The sequence below is a fragment of the Pongo pygmaeus genome, chromosome 16, assembly GCF_028885625.2.
Source record: "Pongo pygmaeus isolate AG05252 chromosome 16, NHGRI_mPonPyg2-v2.0_pri, whole genome shotgun sequence".
Classification (NCBI taxonomy): Eukaryota; Metazoa; Chordata; class Mammalia; order Primates; family Hominidae; genus Pongo; species Pongo pygmaeus.
In genome coordinates this window covers 45,205,496-45,219,917 of record NC_072389.2, presented here as the reverse complement: position 1 = coordinate 45,219,917, position 14,422 = coordinate 45,205,496, and the positions used below count along the sequence as shown (strand labels likewise).

Genomic DNA, 14,422 nt, shown 5'->3' with positions numbered 1-14,422 from the left:
AAAACAGGGAAATAATCATTTGCATGGAGGAAAAACTTTGAACCTTTCCCTGCTAAAACTAAATCCCATGTAGCCTTTTAAGTGTCTTGGTAATGTTCCCCCATACTCACTACTTGGCTATTTCTTGATTTCTCTTCTAAACCTCTGTCTTTGATTTAGATCTATAATTCCAATACTGGTGATTTCCAGAACATTATGTTCCCTCAGAAACACCTAGTGGTGAATTTGTTAAGGCTAGGTGCAAATAAGAAGGGGTGGGGGCATGAGAAGAACAGAGCAAGGTTTGTTTTCCATAAGCCAGGATTTCCCAATCTTGGTACTACTGAAATTTTAGGCCAGGAAATTCTCTGTTGGGGGGTATTAGTCCTGTACCCTTTAGGATGTTTTCACAGTATCCCTGGCCTCTCCTAGACACCAGTAAAACTCCCCAGTTGTGACAACCAAAAATGTCTCCATACATTGCCAGATGTGCCCTGGGAAGCAAAATCATTGTTGGTTGAGAATTGCTGATGTAAGTCAGAAAAATTACAGTGTTGTATTTTCTGATAATGAGCATACATATAAGAATTGCTTGAGGCGGGAGAGTTGCTTGAGTCCAGGAGTTGGAGACCAGCCTGGGCAACATAGGGAGATCCTGTCTCTAAAAATAATTTTAAAAAATTAGCTGGACAAGGTGGTACATGACTACGGTCCCAGTTACTCAGGAGGCCAAGAAGGGAGGATCACCTGAGCCTGGGAGATTAAGGCTATAGTGAGTCGTGTTTACACCACTGCACTTCAGCCTGGGCAAACGTGAGACCCTATCTCAAAAAAAAAAAAAAAAAAAAAAAGAGTTGCAAATATATAGAAAAGCTTAACAAAGTAATTTAAGATCCCTTGTAATCCCACTAACCAAAACTACAATTAAAAATTTGGTACATTCTTCTAGACTTTTTTTTATGTATAGGTTGTATATTTTGTTTAAAACAAAATGGGATTATATATTTGTTGTTGTTGTTTTTGTTTTGTTTTTTTGAGACGGAGTCTCGCTCTGTCACCCAGGCTGGAGTGCAGTTCTCGATCTCCGCTCACTGCAAGCTCCACCTCCCAGGTTCACGCCATTCTCCTGCCTCAGCCTCCCGAGTAGCTGGGACTACAGGCGCCCGCCACCATGCCCCGCTAATTTTTTTGTATCTTTAGTAGAGACGGGGTTTCACCGTGTTAGCCAGGATGGTCTTGATCTCCTGACCTCATGATCCGCCCTTCTCGACCTCCCAAAGTGCTGGGATTACAGGCGTGAGCCACCATGCCCGGCCACAAAATGGGATTATATTAAACATCCTATTTATGGACATCTTTCCATGTCAGTGAACTCAGCTTTAGTAGAATCCTCATTTTTAAAGGCTGCACAATATTTCACCTAATTACCATAATTCAAACAATCTTCTACCAATGTATATTTTGAAATGAGGTTCTCCAAGTGTGGTCTAGAGACTCTTGAAGGTCCCTCATATCCTTTCAAGAGGTCTTGCAAGGTCACAACTATTTTCATAATAATCCTAAAATATTAATTGCCTTTTTACTCTCATCCTCTCATAAATGTGCAACCGAATTTTCCAGAGACTATATGATTTGTGGTATCACAACAGATTGAATACATAAACAGATAGAATTGTTTCTTCTACTAAACTGTTAACATAGATACAAAAATGTAAAACAGTGTACTAAAAGATTTGCAAATATTTTAAACAATGCCATTTTCCTTACTAAATTAATTTTCTTTTGGAAAACAGTTGTTTTTCAATAGAAATATGTTAGGTTAGCATGTAATGGGGTTATTGTCATTTTTAAATGAATAAATATATTTAAAATGTTTATGTTTTAATATTTATAGATATAACTCACATAAACAAAAGTTCTTTGGGATCCTCAAATAATTTTTAAGGGTGTAAAGGGGTTCCAAGACCAAAAAGTTTGAGAACTGCTGTTATAAATGAGCCTTGATAGACATCTTTAAAATAATTTTTATTATAAATTCCTGAAAGTGTAATTGCTGGGTCAATTTTTAAAAAATGTTTAGTTTTAAGGCTTTTAATTTACTTTGCCAAATTCCTACCCATATGGTTGATACTCCCATCATGAGGAAGTGAGATCTTTTCCCAGAACGTTACATCTTTCAAAGTACACGGACAAAATATTATTGAAATTCACTGATGAGCAGACTGAATAAGATAATGACTGATAGATTTTGGCTCCTGAGGCTTTTCAAAATGATAAAGTATTCTTGGAAATGGTATGAAGAACAAATGTTGAATGTAAGCTATGATTAGTCTCATACAAGATGGTCATACAATTAAACTGCTGATTGAGTTATTCAGAAACAACAATGGTTCATTAAAAGTAATCCTGACCTTTCTTTGTCTCTCAAAAGGATCAAATTGATTTCTTTCTTTTTGTTTTTTTGAGACAGGGTCTTTCTCTTCACCCAGGCTGGAGTGCAGTGGTATGAACATGGCTCACTGCAGCCTTGACCTCCTGGGCTCAAGCAAACCTCCCACCTCAGCTCCTGAGTATCTGGGACCACAGGCATGCACCACCATGCCCAGCTAATCAAAAAAAATTTTTTTTTAGAAATGGGGTCTTGGTATGTTGCCCAGGCTGGTCTTGCATTCCTGGCCTCAAGTGATTCCCCAAACTTGGCCTCCCAAAGTGCTGGGATTACAGGTGTGAGCCATAGCACCTGGCTCAAATTGACTTTTAAAATAAATTTATGTAGTTTCCATATAGGTAACTGAAGTCAGTTTTCTCGGCTTTTGTTTCCTAAGTTACCTGCCATTCCTTTCATCACCGACTTTAGTCCTCAGTTTCTGCAGTACGTGGTCCACAAGTTCAGTCTCCAGCACACGCTTCTCTGTCTGCCTTTCCTTCTCGAAAGACTTAACCTTAAAAAGAATGAAACAGATCTATCATTTGGAGGTTTCTGAACCCAGAAGAGTAGCTCAGAGCACCACAGTAAGACTACTAAATCAATAGTTTGGGTCAGTGGTTCTTAACCAGGGTCAATTTTGCTCCCCAGGGGACATTTGGCAATGTCTGGTGACATTTTTGGATGGTGCAACTGGCATGTAGTAGGTAGCGGTCAGAGATGCTGTTAATGCACAGGACAGCCCCCTACAACAGAGAATTATTTGGCCCAAAATGTGAACAGCGCTGCTGTTGAGAAACCCTGGTCTGGACTAGTTTATCACAGATGATAGAATTTTTTTTTTTTTTAAAGGCCAAGATGAATGGGCTCTCATTTCATGTGATTCTTTAACATCTTCCCCTTTAAATCTGGTCAGCCACCAAGGTTTCTCAGATGTCAGCTTTATCTACCACTCCTCCTTCTCTTTTCTAAACCCAAGTCCTGTCATCCCACTTTTATGGCATCTGTCCCTTCATCTTCACTCCCCTGGCCAGCCCCCGACCTTGGCCTAGGCTAGTTTGATATTCTTTATACTGCTATCACTGTCTTCAGTTTCTCCCTCACTCTATTCCATGCTACACATCCCTGCAGATTAATTTTTCTCAAACACAACTTTGATGTCTCCTTCTGTTCAAAACATTTGGGGCCTCCCCAATAACTGCTAAATAAAAAAACCAGATTCCTTGGTTGGCATTTGGGCTCTCCATGATGTAGCTATAACCATTTTCTGCTTCTGATCCATCTGTCTCACCCAAAATAGACTATTCAGGGTTGTACCAGAATGGTTCTCTGCTGGCCTGCCTCTATCTTTGGGACAACTACTAAAAGAACTACCATCACCTTTGCAGTTCCCTCTTCTTAAAAGGCCCTTCCAGGACCTATCTATATCCTATGAATTCTTGAGGGTAGGATAAATCCCAGCACCTTCCTGAAGACGTCACTGTTGCCTCTTATGTAATCTCCCAGCCTGAGGGACCCTTGAAGAACTTTATCTGTAGGACTCTCATGGCATTTAGCATTTTTGAGCTCATAATCATGCACAAATGTCTCATGTTCCTTACCAGATTACAGAATCCTTGACAGCAGGAGCTATGGCTTAAATGTTTCTGTATCTTTGATGGCCCCAAGTTCAATCCCTTCTACATTGTGAATGCTTAAAATATGTTGGCTGAATGGATAAATGAAGTGATGTCTTACTTTTGAAATGCGAAAATGTTGCTACTGGCTGGGCCCAGTGGCTCACACCTGTAATCCCAGCACTATGGGAGGCTGAGGTGGACGGGTCACTTGAGCCCAGGAATTCAAGACCAGCCTAGGAAACATGGGAAGACCTCATCTGTACTAAAAATACAAAAATTAGCCAGTCATGGTGGTGTGTGCCTGTAGTCCCAGCTACTCGGGAGGCTGAGGTGGGAGGATCACTTGATCCTGGGAGACAGGTTCCAGTGAGCCGAGATCGCGCCACTGCACTCCAACATGGGTGACAGAGTGAGACCCTGTCTCAAAAAAAAAAAAAAGGCCAGGATTCTCAGAGTAAAAAATGAAAAAAAAAAGGGGGCTGGGTGCGGTGGCTTAGGCCTGTAATCCCAGCACTTTGGGGGGCCAAGGCAGGTGGATCATGAGGTCAGGAGCTCGAGACCAGCCTGACCAAGATGGTGAAACCCTGTCTCTACTAAAAATACAAAAAATAGCTGGGTGTGGTGGTGTGTGCCTATAAACCCAGCTACTCAGGAGGCTGAGGTAGGAGAATCGCTTGAACATGGGAGGTGGAGGTTGCAGTGAGCGGAGATTGTACCACTCCACTCCAGCCGGGGCAAAAGAGCAAGAATCTGTCTCAAAAAAAAAAGGAAAACTCAACCTAGTGACTGTGTATAAGAAACTCACTTTAAATATAAAGATAGATAAGTTAGCCAGGTGCAGTGGCACACGCCTGTATCCCAGCTGGAGGCTGAGGTGAGAAGATCGCTTGAGCCCAGGAGTTCAAGGCCAGCCCGGGCAACACGATGAGACCCCATATCTTAAAAAAAAAAAGACAGGTTAAAAATAAAAGGATGGAGAAAGGTAGTGATGTAAACACTACCAAAAGATTTCAGAACAAGAAATATTACCAGGGATAAGGAATATTTTATAATGATGAAGACAATTTATCAAGAAGATATAAAATCCTAAACATGTATAATAACAAAGCTTCAAATTTTTTTCTGTAAGGGCCAGATAGGAAATGTTTTCAGCTTTGAGGGCCATACATAGTTTGAGTCACACACTCTCCTTTGTTTGTTGTTGTTTTTTAACAAAGAATGTAAAAATTTCTAGTTCACAGACATATAAAAGCAGGCTATGGGCTGAATTTGGTCCAAGGTGTAGTTTGTCAATACCTCATCTAAAGTTCTACCTGAAAAAACTAAAAAAGAATAAACTAAATCCAAAATAAGCAGAAGGAAGAAAACAGTAATGGATAAGAGTGGAGATGAATAAAATAGAAAACACATAAACAAATAAAAACTGAGAAAAATCAATGACACCAAAAGCTGGTCCTTGGAAAGACAAAATTGATCAATCTCTAGCCAGGCTGATTAGACAAAAAAGAGGGAGAACACAAATTACTCATATCAAGTCTGAAGGAGGGAGCATCACTGCAGATCCTAGAGACAGTGAAACAATAACAGGGGAATATTTGAAAACTCAGACAAAATGGAAAAGTTCTGGGAAAGATATAAACTACCAAAGCTGCCTCTAGAAGAAAGAGGTAACCAGAATAGCTCTATATATAGAAATATTTGAGATTGGACTTCTAATACCAATTATATACAATATCTTACAGAAAACAGAAGAGGAGAGAACACTCTCCAACTCATTTTATCAGGCCAACATTACCCTGATATCGAAACCAAACAAAAACATTAGAAGAGAAAAATATTTTTAAGAAAGTTTTTTTCCCTTTAAAAATAATTAGAAATAAAGGTTATGAGGTGGTATATTTATGAACACTTTTAGTTGAATACAAAAAAGTAAAATTGGTTACAAAGCAATGAGAGGATATGCCTATCAGCAGATATCAACTTTACTTATTCTTATTTTCTTAGCTGGAAAAAGAGAACAAGAGGAGAAAAGTAGGAAAAAACCACAGCCAGTTTTTTTGTTTGTTTTGCTTTTTAAAGCTTTAATGAAGGTGGACTCTCTTCCTTATTTTATACACATTTTCTTCAGTAAGAAACCCAACAATGGCCGGGCGCGGTGGCTCACGCCTGTAATCCCAGCACTTTGGGAGGCCGAGGCGGGCAGATCATGAGGTCAGGAGACCATCCTGGCTAACGTGGTGAAACCCCGTCTCCACTAAAAATACAAAAAATTAGGCGGGCGTGGTGGCGGGTGCCTGTAGTCCCAGCTACTGGGGAGGCTGAGGCAGGAGAATGGCGAGAACCTGGGAGGCGGAGCTTGCAGTGAACCGAGATTACGCCACTGCACCAGCCTGGGAGACAGCGAGACCCCGTCTCAAAAAAAAAAAAAAAAAAAAAAGAAACCCAACAAGGGAAAGGGAGAGTAGAGTGAACAGATTTCCAGCCACCTACACGGCCCGGGCCTCAGTGTGAAGGCGGGTGCTCCACAGGTAACACCTGACTGTTGAATTGTAAAAAATCTCTGACGTCTTTACCTTGACATGGCTTCCTTCTTTATCCGAGACAAGGGCCACATAGGTGATTTCGTGATGTCTGCAGTACTCTTGTAATTCCTCTTGGGACTGAAACAAACAAACATAGTAAAGAAAATAAACACAGAGCACCTGGAACAGCTTCAAGTAATTAAGGAGAATGAAAATACTGTTTCCAATTATATTCTCAATGTTTACTAAAATGCTGAGTTCAGGGGGATATAAATATTAAGCAAGAAGCCGCATAGAATTCAAGGGAGGAACAAGGCCTCTCTTGCCTTCCTTACCTTCATGATTGTTTAAAGGGGCCATGAATACTCAATCAATAGTAAGAGGTTTTCAAAAGCTTCAAGACTTAATAAAAGATGCCCCAAATTATACAACACAACACACACACACACACACACACACACACACACACACACACACACGCTGAAAAAGCCTCTGAGGAAAATGAAGGAAACAAAGGAAATAAGGGAAGGTGAAAAGCAGAACTGAAGAAGCAAACCAGGATGGAGCAGAGAAGCCTGCGGGGATGCCACTGTGCAGGACTGAGGTCACTGGCCACAAGGCTTGGATTTTACTGCAAGACAGAACACTTCTCTAATGATTTATGAAACAAGTGAACAAGTAGAAGAGGACACTGTTCTGTCAAATGATTAAAAATTGTTGTTCAGTACTTCTGATGTGAATTTTGATACAACACACACACATGAGTAAATAGCAGCAGCTTCAGAAGCCTCCTGGCAGGTGATGTAAACAGAGTAGGTGGGAGGGTGGTGGGTCTGTGTCCCTGGTCATCGCCATGCTCTGGGGCACCTTTAGTGTGGGCGAATGTGGGTACAACCTGGATGATCTCCTGGGAGTACACCCCTTCTATGATCTGCTTACACCCCCCATTCCAAAGGGCAGGCACGTGTCCTGGGTGCCACTTTCCACACCTCCACACCCATGGCAAGTGTCAGGCCTGCATGCTGTGGGAGGTCTCAGGATACAGAGCCCAAAACACACTAAGCACCGAGTGCCTTCAGAAGTGTGGCAGGCTGGAGTACAGCCCTGCAAAGATGTCCATATCCTCATTCCTAGAACCTGTGAGTGATCAACCAGGATTATCTGGGTGGGCCCAGTGTAATCACAGGGTGCATGTATGAGGGAGCTGGACAGACAAGAGTTAGAGACAGATGTAAGAACAGAAGCACAGGTCAGCGAGGAAGGAGGCGCTTCGTTGCTGAGTGTGATGATGGAGGAAGAGGCCATGAGCCAAGGAATGCAGGAGGCCTCTAGGAGCCGGAAAAGGGAAGGACACAGATTCTCCCCTAGAGCTTCTCAGAGGAGCCAGCCCTGTTGAATTGAACCCAGTGAAAGTGCTTTTGGATTTCTGACTTCCAGAAATGTAAGATAATAAATATGTGTTTAAGCCAGTAAGTTTGTGGTAATTGGTTATTGCAGCAATCAGAAACTAACACAGGAGGCAACTTGAATTACACAGATAAACAGCGTTTGACAGTCTATAGGTGCAGAGGATATTTGCCATAAAAGCCATAGCAATTTGCACTTCACTCACAGGTGCTTTTTGTCCCATTACCTGTGACCAGTCGTACATGATTTCTGCTGTGATGCCTGCTGTCCAGAGTTTCTGCGTTAGGTTGATGGCCCTGGACATAGACATCTGGCCAACACTTACAACCAGGAGGTCACAAGAGCTTATTGTAACCTGGATCAGAAACAGAACGGTTACAGTTAGAGGAGCAAGACTGCAGGCACGGAAGTGAAACCAGCATCAGGAGGGGAGGCAGCGCTCTTTGGAAGATGGGCATTCTTGAAATCCTGCATAGAAACACAGCATGCCAAAGACTTTGCTTCAAAACAACATTGTAAAAAAAAAAAAAAAAAAAAAAAGACACAGTCAAAAAACTTTTTCTTTTTTTTTCTGAGACAGAGTCTCACTCTGTCACCCAGGCTGGAATACAGTGGCACAATCTCCGCTCACTGTAACCTCCGCCTCCTGGGTTTAAGCTATTCTCCTGCCTCAGCCTCCAGAGTAGCTGGGATTATAGGTGTGTACCACCATGCCTGGCTAAAATATATATATATATATATTTGGTCTTTTTAGTAGGGATGGTGTTCTGCCTTGTTGGCCAGGCTGGTCTCGAACTTCTGGCCTCAAGTGATCCACTTGCCTTGGCCTTATTGGGATATAGCTGGGATTACAGGCATGAGCCACCATGCTCGGCCACAGTAAAAAAAAAATGTTATATTAGTCTTTCAAGACAGAAATTATTTCAACTACCCTGTGCCATCAGGAAAATACTATTTTTCTCTAGGAAAACTAATCTTGCCTGAAATACAAGGGGGAAAAAAAGCTATTTCTAGCTTTGTAGACCACAGCAGGATTTCTTTTCTTTTTTCTTTTTTTTTTTTTTTTGACAGGGTCTGGCTCTGTTACCCAAGCTGGAGTGGAAGTGGCATGATTTCAGCTCACTGCAACCTCTCCCTCCTGGGTTCAAGCGATTCTCCCACCTCAGCCTCCTGAGTAGCTGGAACTACAGGTGCATGGCTAATTAACCACACCTGGCTAATTTTTGTATTTTTTGGTAGAGATGGGGTTTTGCCATGTTGCCCAGGCTAGTCTTGAACTCCTGGGCTCAACGATCTGCCTGCCTCGACTTTCCAAAGTGCTGGGATTATAGGCATGAGCCACCATGCCTGGCCTGAACAAGAAGTTTTGTTAAGAGCCTGTTAATAACTATAACATCTCACATTTATGTGGTACATTACAGATAAGGAAAGTGAGTCTAGGGAAGGATGAATTAATTGTCTAAGGCAGAAGTCTTCAACCTTTTTGGCACCAGGGACTGGTTTCATGGAAGAAAATTTTTCATGGATGGTGCGGGGGTTGGGAGGGGATGCTTTTGGAATGAAACTGTTCCACCTTGGATCATCAGGCATTAGTTAGATTCTCATAAGGAGCGTGCAGTCTAGATCCCTTCCATGTGCAGTCCACAACAAGGTTCATGCTCCTACAAAATCTAATGCCACCAATGATCTGACAGGAGGTAGAGCTCAGGTGGTAATGCTTGCTTGCCCGCTGCTCACCTCCTGCTGTGCGGCCCGGTTCGTAACAGGCCCTGGATGGGTACCAGTCCACTGCCTGGGGGTTAGGGACCCCTGATCTAAGGTCACCCAGCTAGAGAACAGATGATAAGGACTGAAATGCAGGGATTGACATCAAGTCTTAGGCTTGTCTAACATATTAAAGGTAAGTTACAAAACCCTAGGTCTACAGCTTTCACATCTGAAGCCCCATGTAAATGACTGCAAAAGGCAAATCATACTTTTAGAAATGAAAGACACCTCGAAGCATGCTGGGAAGCCAAGCAAGAACTTACAGGTTCCTCCATGTTGAGGACAGCAGCAGATATCTTGTCTATAGCTATACTGACCCCAATGGCAGTGGGAACTGGCCCCAGAGCTTGTGGCCCTCTAAACTGGGGAATCTGTGGAGAGACACAAACAGTTATGGTTATGAAATAGCAAAGAAACTGTGATTACAGGGAAAACAATGATTAAAGAGTGAGCACTCTGTCAGCAGCTCATCATCAAAGAGTTCAACAAAAAGAAATGTGTGTGTGTAGTAAAAGAGAGAAGCAAGCACACATGCAAATTTAGAAAAAATATTAACAAATGTTACATCTAACTCTGCACTGTTCAGTATGGCAGCCACTAGTCACAAGTGACTACTGAGTATTTGAAATATGGCTAATCCAAATTGACACGTGCTGTACATGTAAAACACATACTGGCTGCAAAGACTTTGAAAAAAAAGTAAAATCCTCGTTAATAATTTTTAGAAGTTTGAGTACATGTTGAAATAATATTTTGGATATACTAAGTTAAATAAGATATATTATAAAATTAATACCACTTGTCGCTTTTTACTTGATGTTACTAAATAATTTAAAATTACAGGTCAGGTGTGGTGGCTCACACCTGCAATCCCAGTGCTTTGAAAGGCCAAGGCAGGAGGATTGCTTGCAGCCAGGAGTGTGAGATCAGCCTGGACAAAAATGTCCCATAACCTCAAGGACATTCGTGTCACTGGGGTCACAGAAGGAGAGAAAAAAGAGTGTGAGACTGAAAAAAAAATTCAAAGAACGCCTGAAAAAATCCCCCAAATTCGCAAAAGACATAAACCTATAGATTTAAGAAGCTAAGCAAACCCTAAACAGGATAAATCCAAAGAAACTCATGCCAAGACACATCATACTTTAACTTGAAACTAAAGACAAAGAAAATAATCTTTAAAGCATCAAGTCAGAAATACCTTTCCTATAGGGGAAAAGTAATTCAAATAACTGCAAATTTCTCATCACAAACCAGAAATTTGGGGTAAATACAATAGACCTTCTTCTCCCCTTGAGTTTTAGAATTATATTTAACAGTAAAGTAAAAAATTTAACACTGTTTGATGTGGATCTCAATGTATTAGAAGAAATATTTAAGACAATTATATTATAAATGGGGCATGAGGTAAAGAGACATACAGGGAGGTAAAGTTTCTACATTTCATTTGAATTGATAAGATGTTGATACCCATAAATCTTTGTGGTGATGGAATAGTTCTCTACCTTGATTATGGTGGTTGTGATGGGAATGTACACGTGATAAAATGGAAAAGAATGATGCACATACATTGTACAAATGTCAATTTTCTGGTTTTGATATTTTACTGTACTTATGCAAGGGGTGTTGTGGCTCACACCTATAATCCCAGCACTCTGAGAGGCTGAGGCGGGTGGATTGCTTGAGCTCAGGAGTTTGAGACCAGCCTGGGCAACATGGCAAAACCCTGTCTCTACTGAAAATACAAAAAATTAGCTGGGTGTGGTGGTGCATGCCTGTAGTCTCAGCTACTCGGGAGGCTAAGGTGAGAGAATCATTTGAGCCCAGGGAGGTCGAGGCTGCAGTGAGCCAAGATTGTGCCACTGCACTCCAGCCTGGGTGACAGAGCAAGGCCCTGTCTCCAAAATATATATATATATATACACACACACACACACACACACAGAGTAAAGGGTACACGAGCCCTCTCTGTACTATCTTTGCAACTATCTTGCAAAATAATATAATTTTTTTAAGTTTAAACAACTACAAATGTGGTTCACATTATATTTCTATTCCTAGATGAAACATATATTAATAGAAGTATCCAATGATATTACTGGTTCAAATTTTTGGTGTTAGTTTGAAAATTTCAAAATAACAAGTTTAGAAGAAATAAAATTAAGTCAGAGCAAATAAACAAAGGGCAAGCCCTCACCAGCAGGTCATATCTGCCTCCAGCTGCAAGGATTTCAGGTACAGCCCTTTGCCTTCGTTTGATGAACGCTACAAACTGGAAGATGATTCCATTGTGCTGCTGCACCTTGTAAACCAAGCCCAAATTGATCAAGACCTATAAAGAAAGATGCCACACAAATGTGTCAAGGGTTTGAAATTTAGAATGTGGAATATAATGCTGAAAATGGTGTTTCCCATCAATAGCATCAAAACAATCTATTTAGTATAAACAAAATATTGAGTAAGATCTAGCTCAAAGTCTGTTTAACCATAGCCTGACAAGCAAAATAAATTCTCTTCTCTTTAAGAATAACCACCTCTCTGAGGCTATCATATCATAGTAAGAACTGCTTCGTGATAGGAACAGTGGCACTTGCAAAGAAATCCTAATTTAAGCCAAAATTATTACTAAATATCAAATGCTCCAAAACACAGAAAGCAGTTGTTCTGGAAAAATAAAACACTAACTAGCATTAGTGAAGTGAAACACATTTCCTCCCTGTGCTATTAGTAATGCTACACATTTGTACTGCCAGTATCAAACCGTTGCCAAACCTGTAACTTGATGCCGAGTTTCTTCAACAGTCCGACAACATCCTCTAGGTCTTTTAAGCCATACTTCACCAACTGCGCAATACCTGTTTTCTGTTTTATTAATGAATTTATTGTTGGCATTAGATCTTGCAAATCTCCCTTCTGTTCAATAAACTTGTAGAGTCGACACAGCTGGAAAGCAAAGGGGCACAGTTAGCTGCCCATCCACAGCAGGGGAAGACTCCCTTTGCACCGACTGTGTGCACCTGCAGGAGCGGGAGCACATGGGATGAGACGATTATCTTTGTGGTCAAAGATTATTTTAGCCTTTGCCAAAATCCTGACTAAGGATTATCCTTTTCCAACAACTTGAAAGCACCTTGCGGGAGTGCTTTAGACACACTCATGGTTCACTTTTATTCAGACACATTTACTCACACTTAATACTGACCCCAGCAAAGCAGACCCTGGCACTAGCAGAGCTTCCATTATCTATTTTCAGGCCAGTATTTTTCCTCTTTACCTTTCTCATTCTCATGAATTCCTGTTACTGCAGGCATACACATGGGGGGACAAGAAGGCAGAGTCTGACTTGTTTTAATACAGAATTAGCTAGAAGTTCCCTTCCTTGGCTTGAATCATTCCTATTTGCAACCTTGAGATGTCTTCTCCCATGGGCAGCCTCCTGATCCTCCCTTCCCTCTCCTCCCACCTGGATGCCAGATCCTGGCTCTCACCAGCTGTACTCATTGACTGCCCCAGAAGAGGTCAGTGGCTAGAGATGATTGATCTCACAGTCCCTGGTACTCAGCTGGAGGAAGAGGAAACAACCATAGTCATAAAGCCAGAAAGAAAACTCCCAGGAGCTAAAGTAGAAATTCTTAAGAAACAAAATTATAGTCATTTTAAGACTGTAGGCAAGTAGAACCTAGTTCATCCATAAATTGGCACATGAAACCTAAGGGCTAAATGAAAGCTCAGCTTGACATAGCTTAATCTTAGAGTTAATCATAAATCACTTACATTTTTAAAAAATCCAAAAAATGTTAAAACCTCCTATAATCTTGATATGGTTTGGCTGTGTCCCTACTCAAATCTCATCTTGAATTGTAGCTCCCACAATTCCCATGTGTCATGGGAGGGATCTAGTGGGAGGTAATTGAATCATGTGGGCGGGTCTTTCCCATGATAGTCTCATGATAGTGAATAAGTCTCACAAGATCTGATGGTTTTATAAAGAGGAGTTTCCCTGCACAAGTTCTCTCTCTTTGCTTGCTGCCAACCATGTAAGACATGACTTGTTCCTCTTTGCTTTCCACCATGATTGTGAAGCCTCCTCAGCCACAGAGAACTGTGAGTCCATTAAACCTCTTTCCTTTATAAATTACCCAGTTTTGTGTATGTCTTTATTAGCAGCACGAGAACAAACTAATACAGTAAATTGGTACCGGTAGAGTTGGGCTGTAAAGATACCCCAAAATGTGGAAGTGACTTTGGAACTGGGTAACAGGCAGAGGTTGGAACAGTTTGGAGGGCTCAGAAGAAGACAGGAAAATGTGGGAAAGTTTGGAACTTCCTAGAGACTTGTTGAATGGCTTTGACCAAAATGCTGATAATGATGTGGTCAATGAAATCCAGGCTGAGGTGGTCTCAGATGGAGATGAGGAACTTGTTGGGAACTGAAGTAAAGGTGATTCTTGCTATGTTTTAGCAAAGAGACTGGCAGAATTTTGCCCCTGCCCTAGAGATTTGTGAAACTTTGAACTTCAGGGAGATGATTTTGGGTATCTGGCAGAAGAAATTTCTAAGCAACAAAGTACCAAGAGGTGACTGGTGTGCTGTTAAGAGCATTCAGTTTTAAAAGGAAAACAGAGCATAAAAATTCAGAAAATTTGCAGCCTGACAATGAGACAGGAAATAAAACCCTATTTTCTGAGGAGAAATTCAAGCCAGCT

General features: G+C 41.2%; 1 protein-coding gene across 4 annotated transcripts in view; it reads right to left on the bottom strand.

Moving 5' to 3' along the window:
- EIF2AK4 (eukaryotic translation initiation factor 2 alpha kinase 4) overlaps positions 1 to 14,422 on the bottom strand; it is a 103,730-nt gene that overhangs the window by 6,756 nt on the left and 82,552 nt on the right. For all 4 annotated transcript variants that reach the window (XM_054450905.2, XM_054450907.2, XM_063652581.1 and 1 more), the window contains 6 exons: positions 12,489 to 12,659; positions 11,914 to 12,048; positions 9,983 to 10,090; positions 8,179 to 8,307; positions 6,597 to 6,683; positions 2,809 to 2,921 (listed from right to left, as the gene is read on the bottom strand). In XM_054450905.2, coding sequence (XP_054306880.1) covers positions 2,809 to 2,921; positions 6,597 to 6,683; positions 8,179 to 8,307; positions 9,983 to 10,090; positions 11,914 to 12,048; positions 12,489 to 12,659 — 743 coding nt within the window. The remainder of the gene's footprint in view (positions 1 to 2,808; positions 2,922 to 6,596; positions 6,684 to 8,178; positions 8,308 to 9,982; positions 10,091 to 11,913; positions 12,049 to 12,488; positions 12,660 to 14,422) is intronic.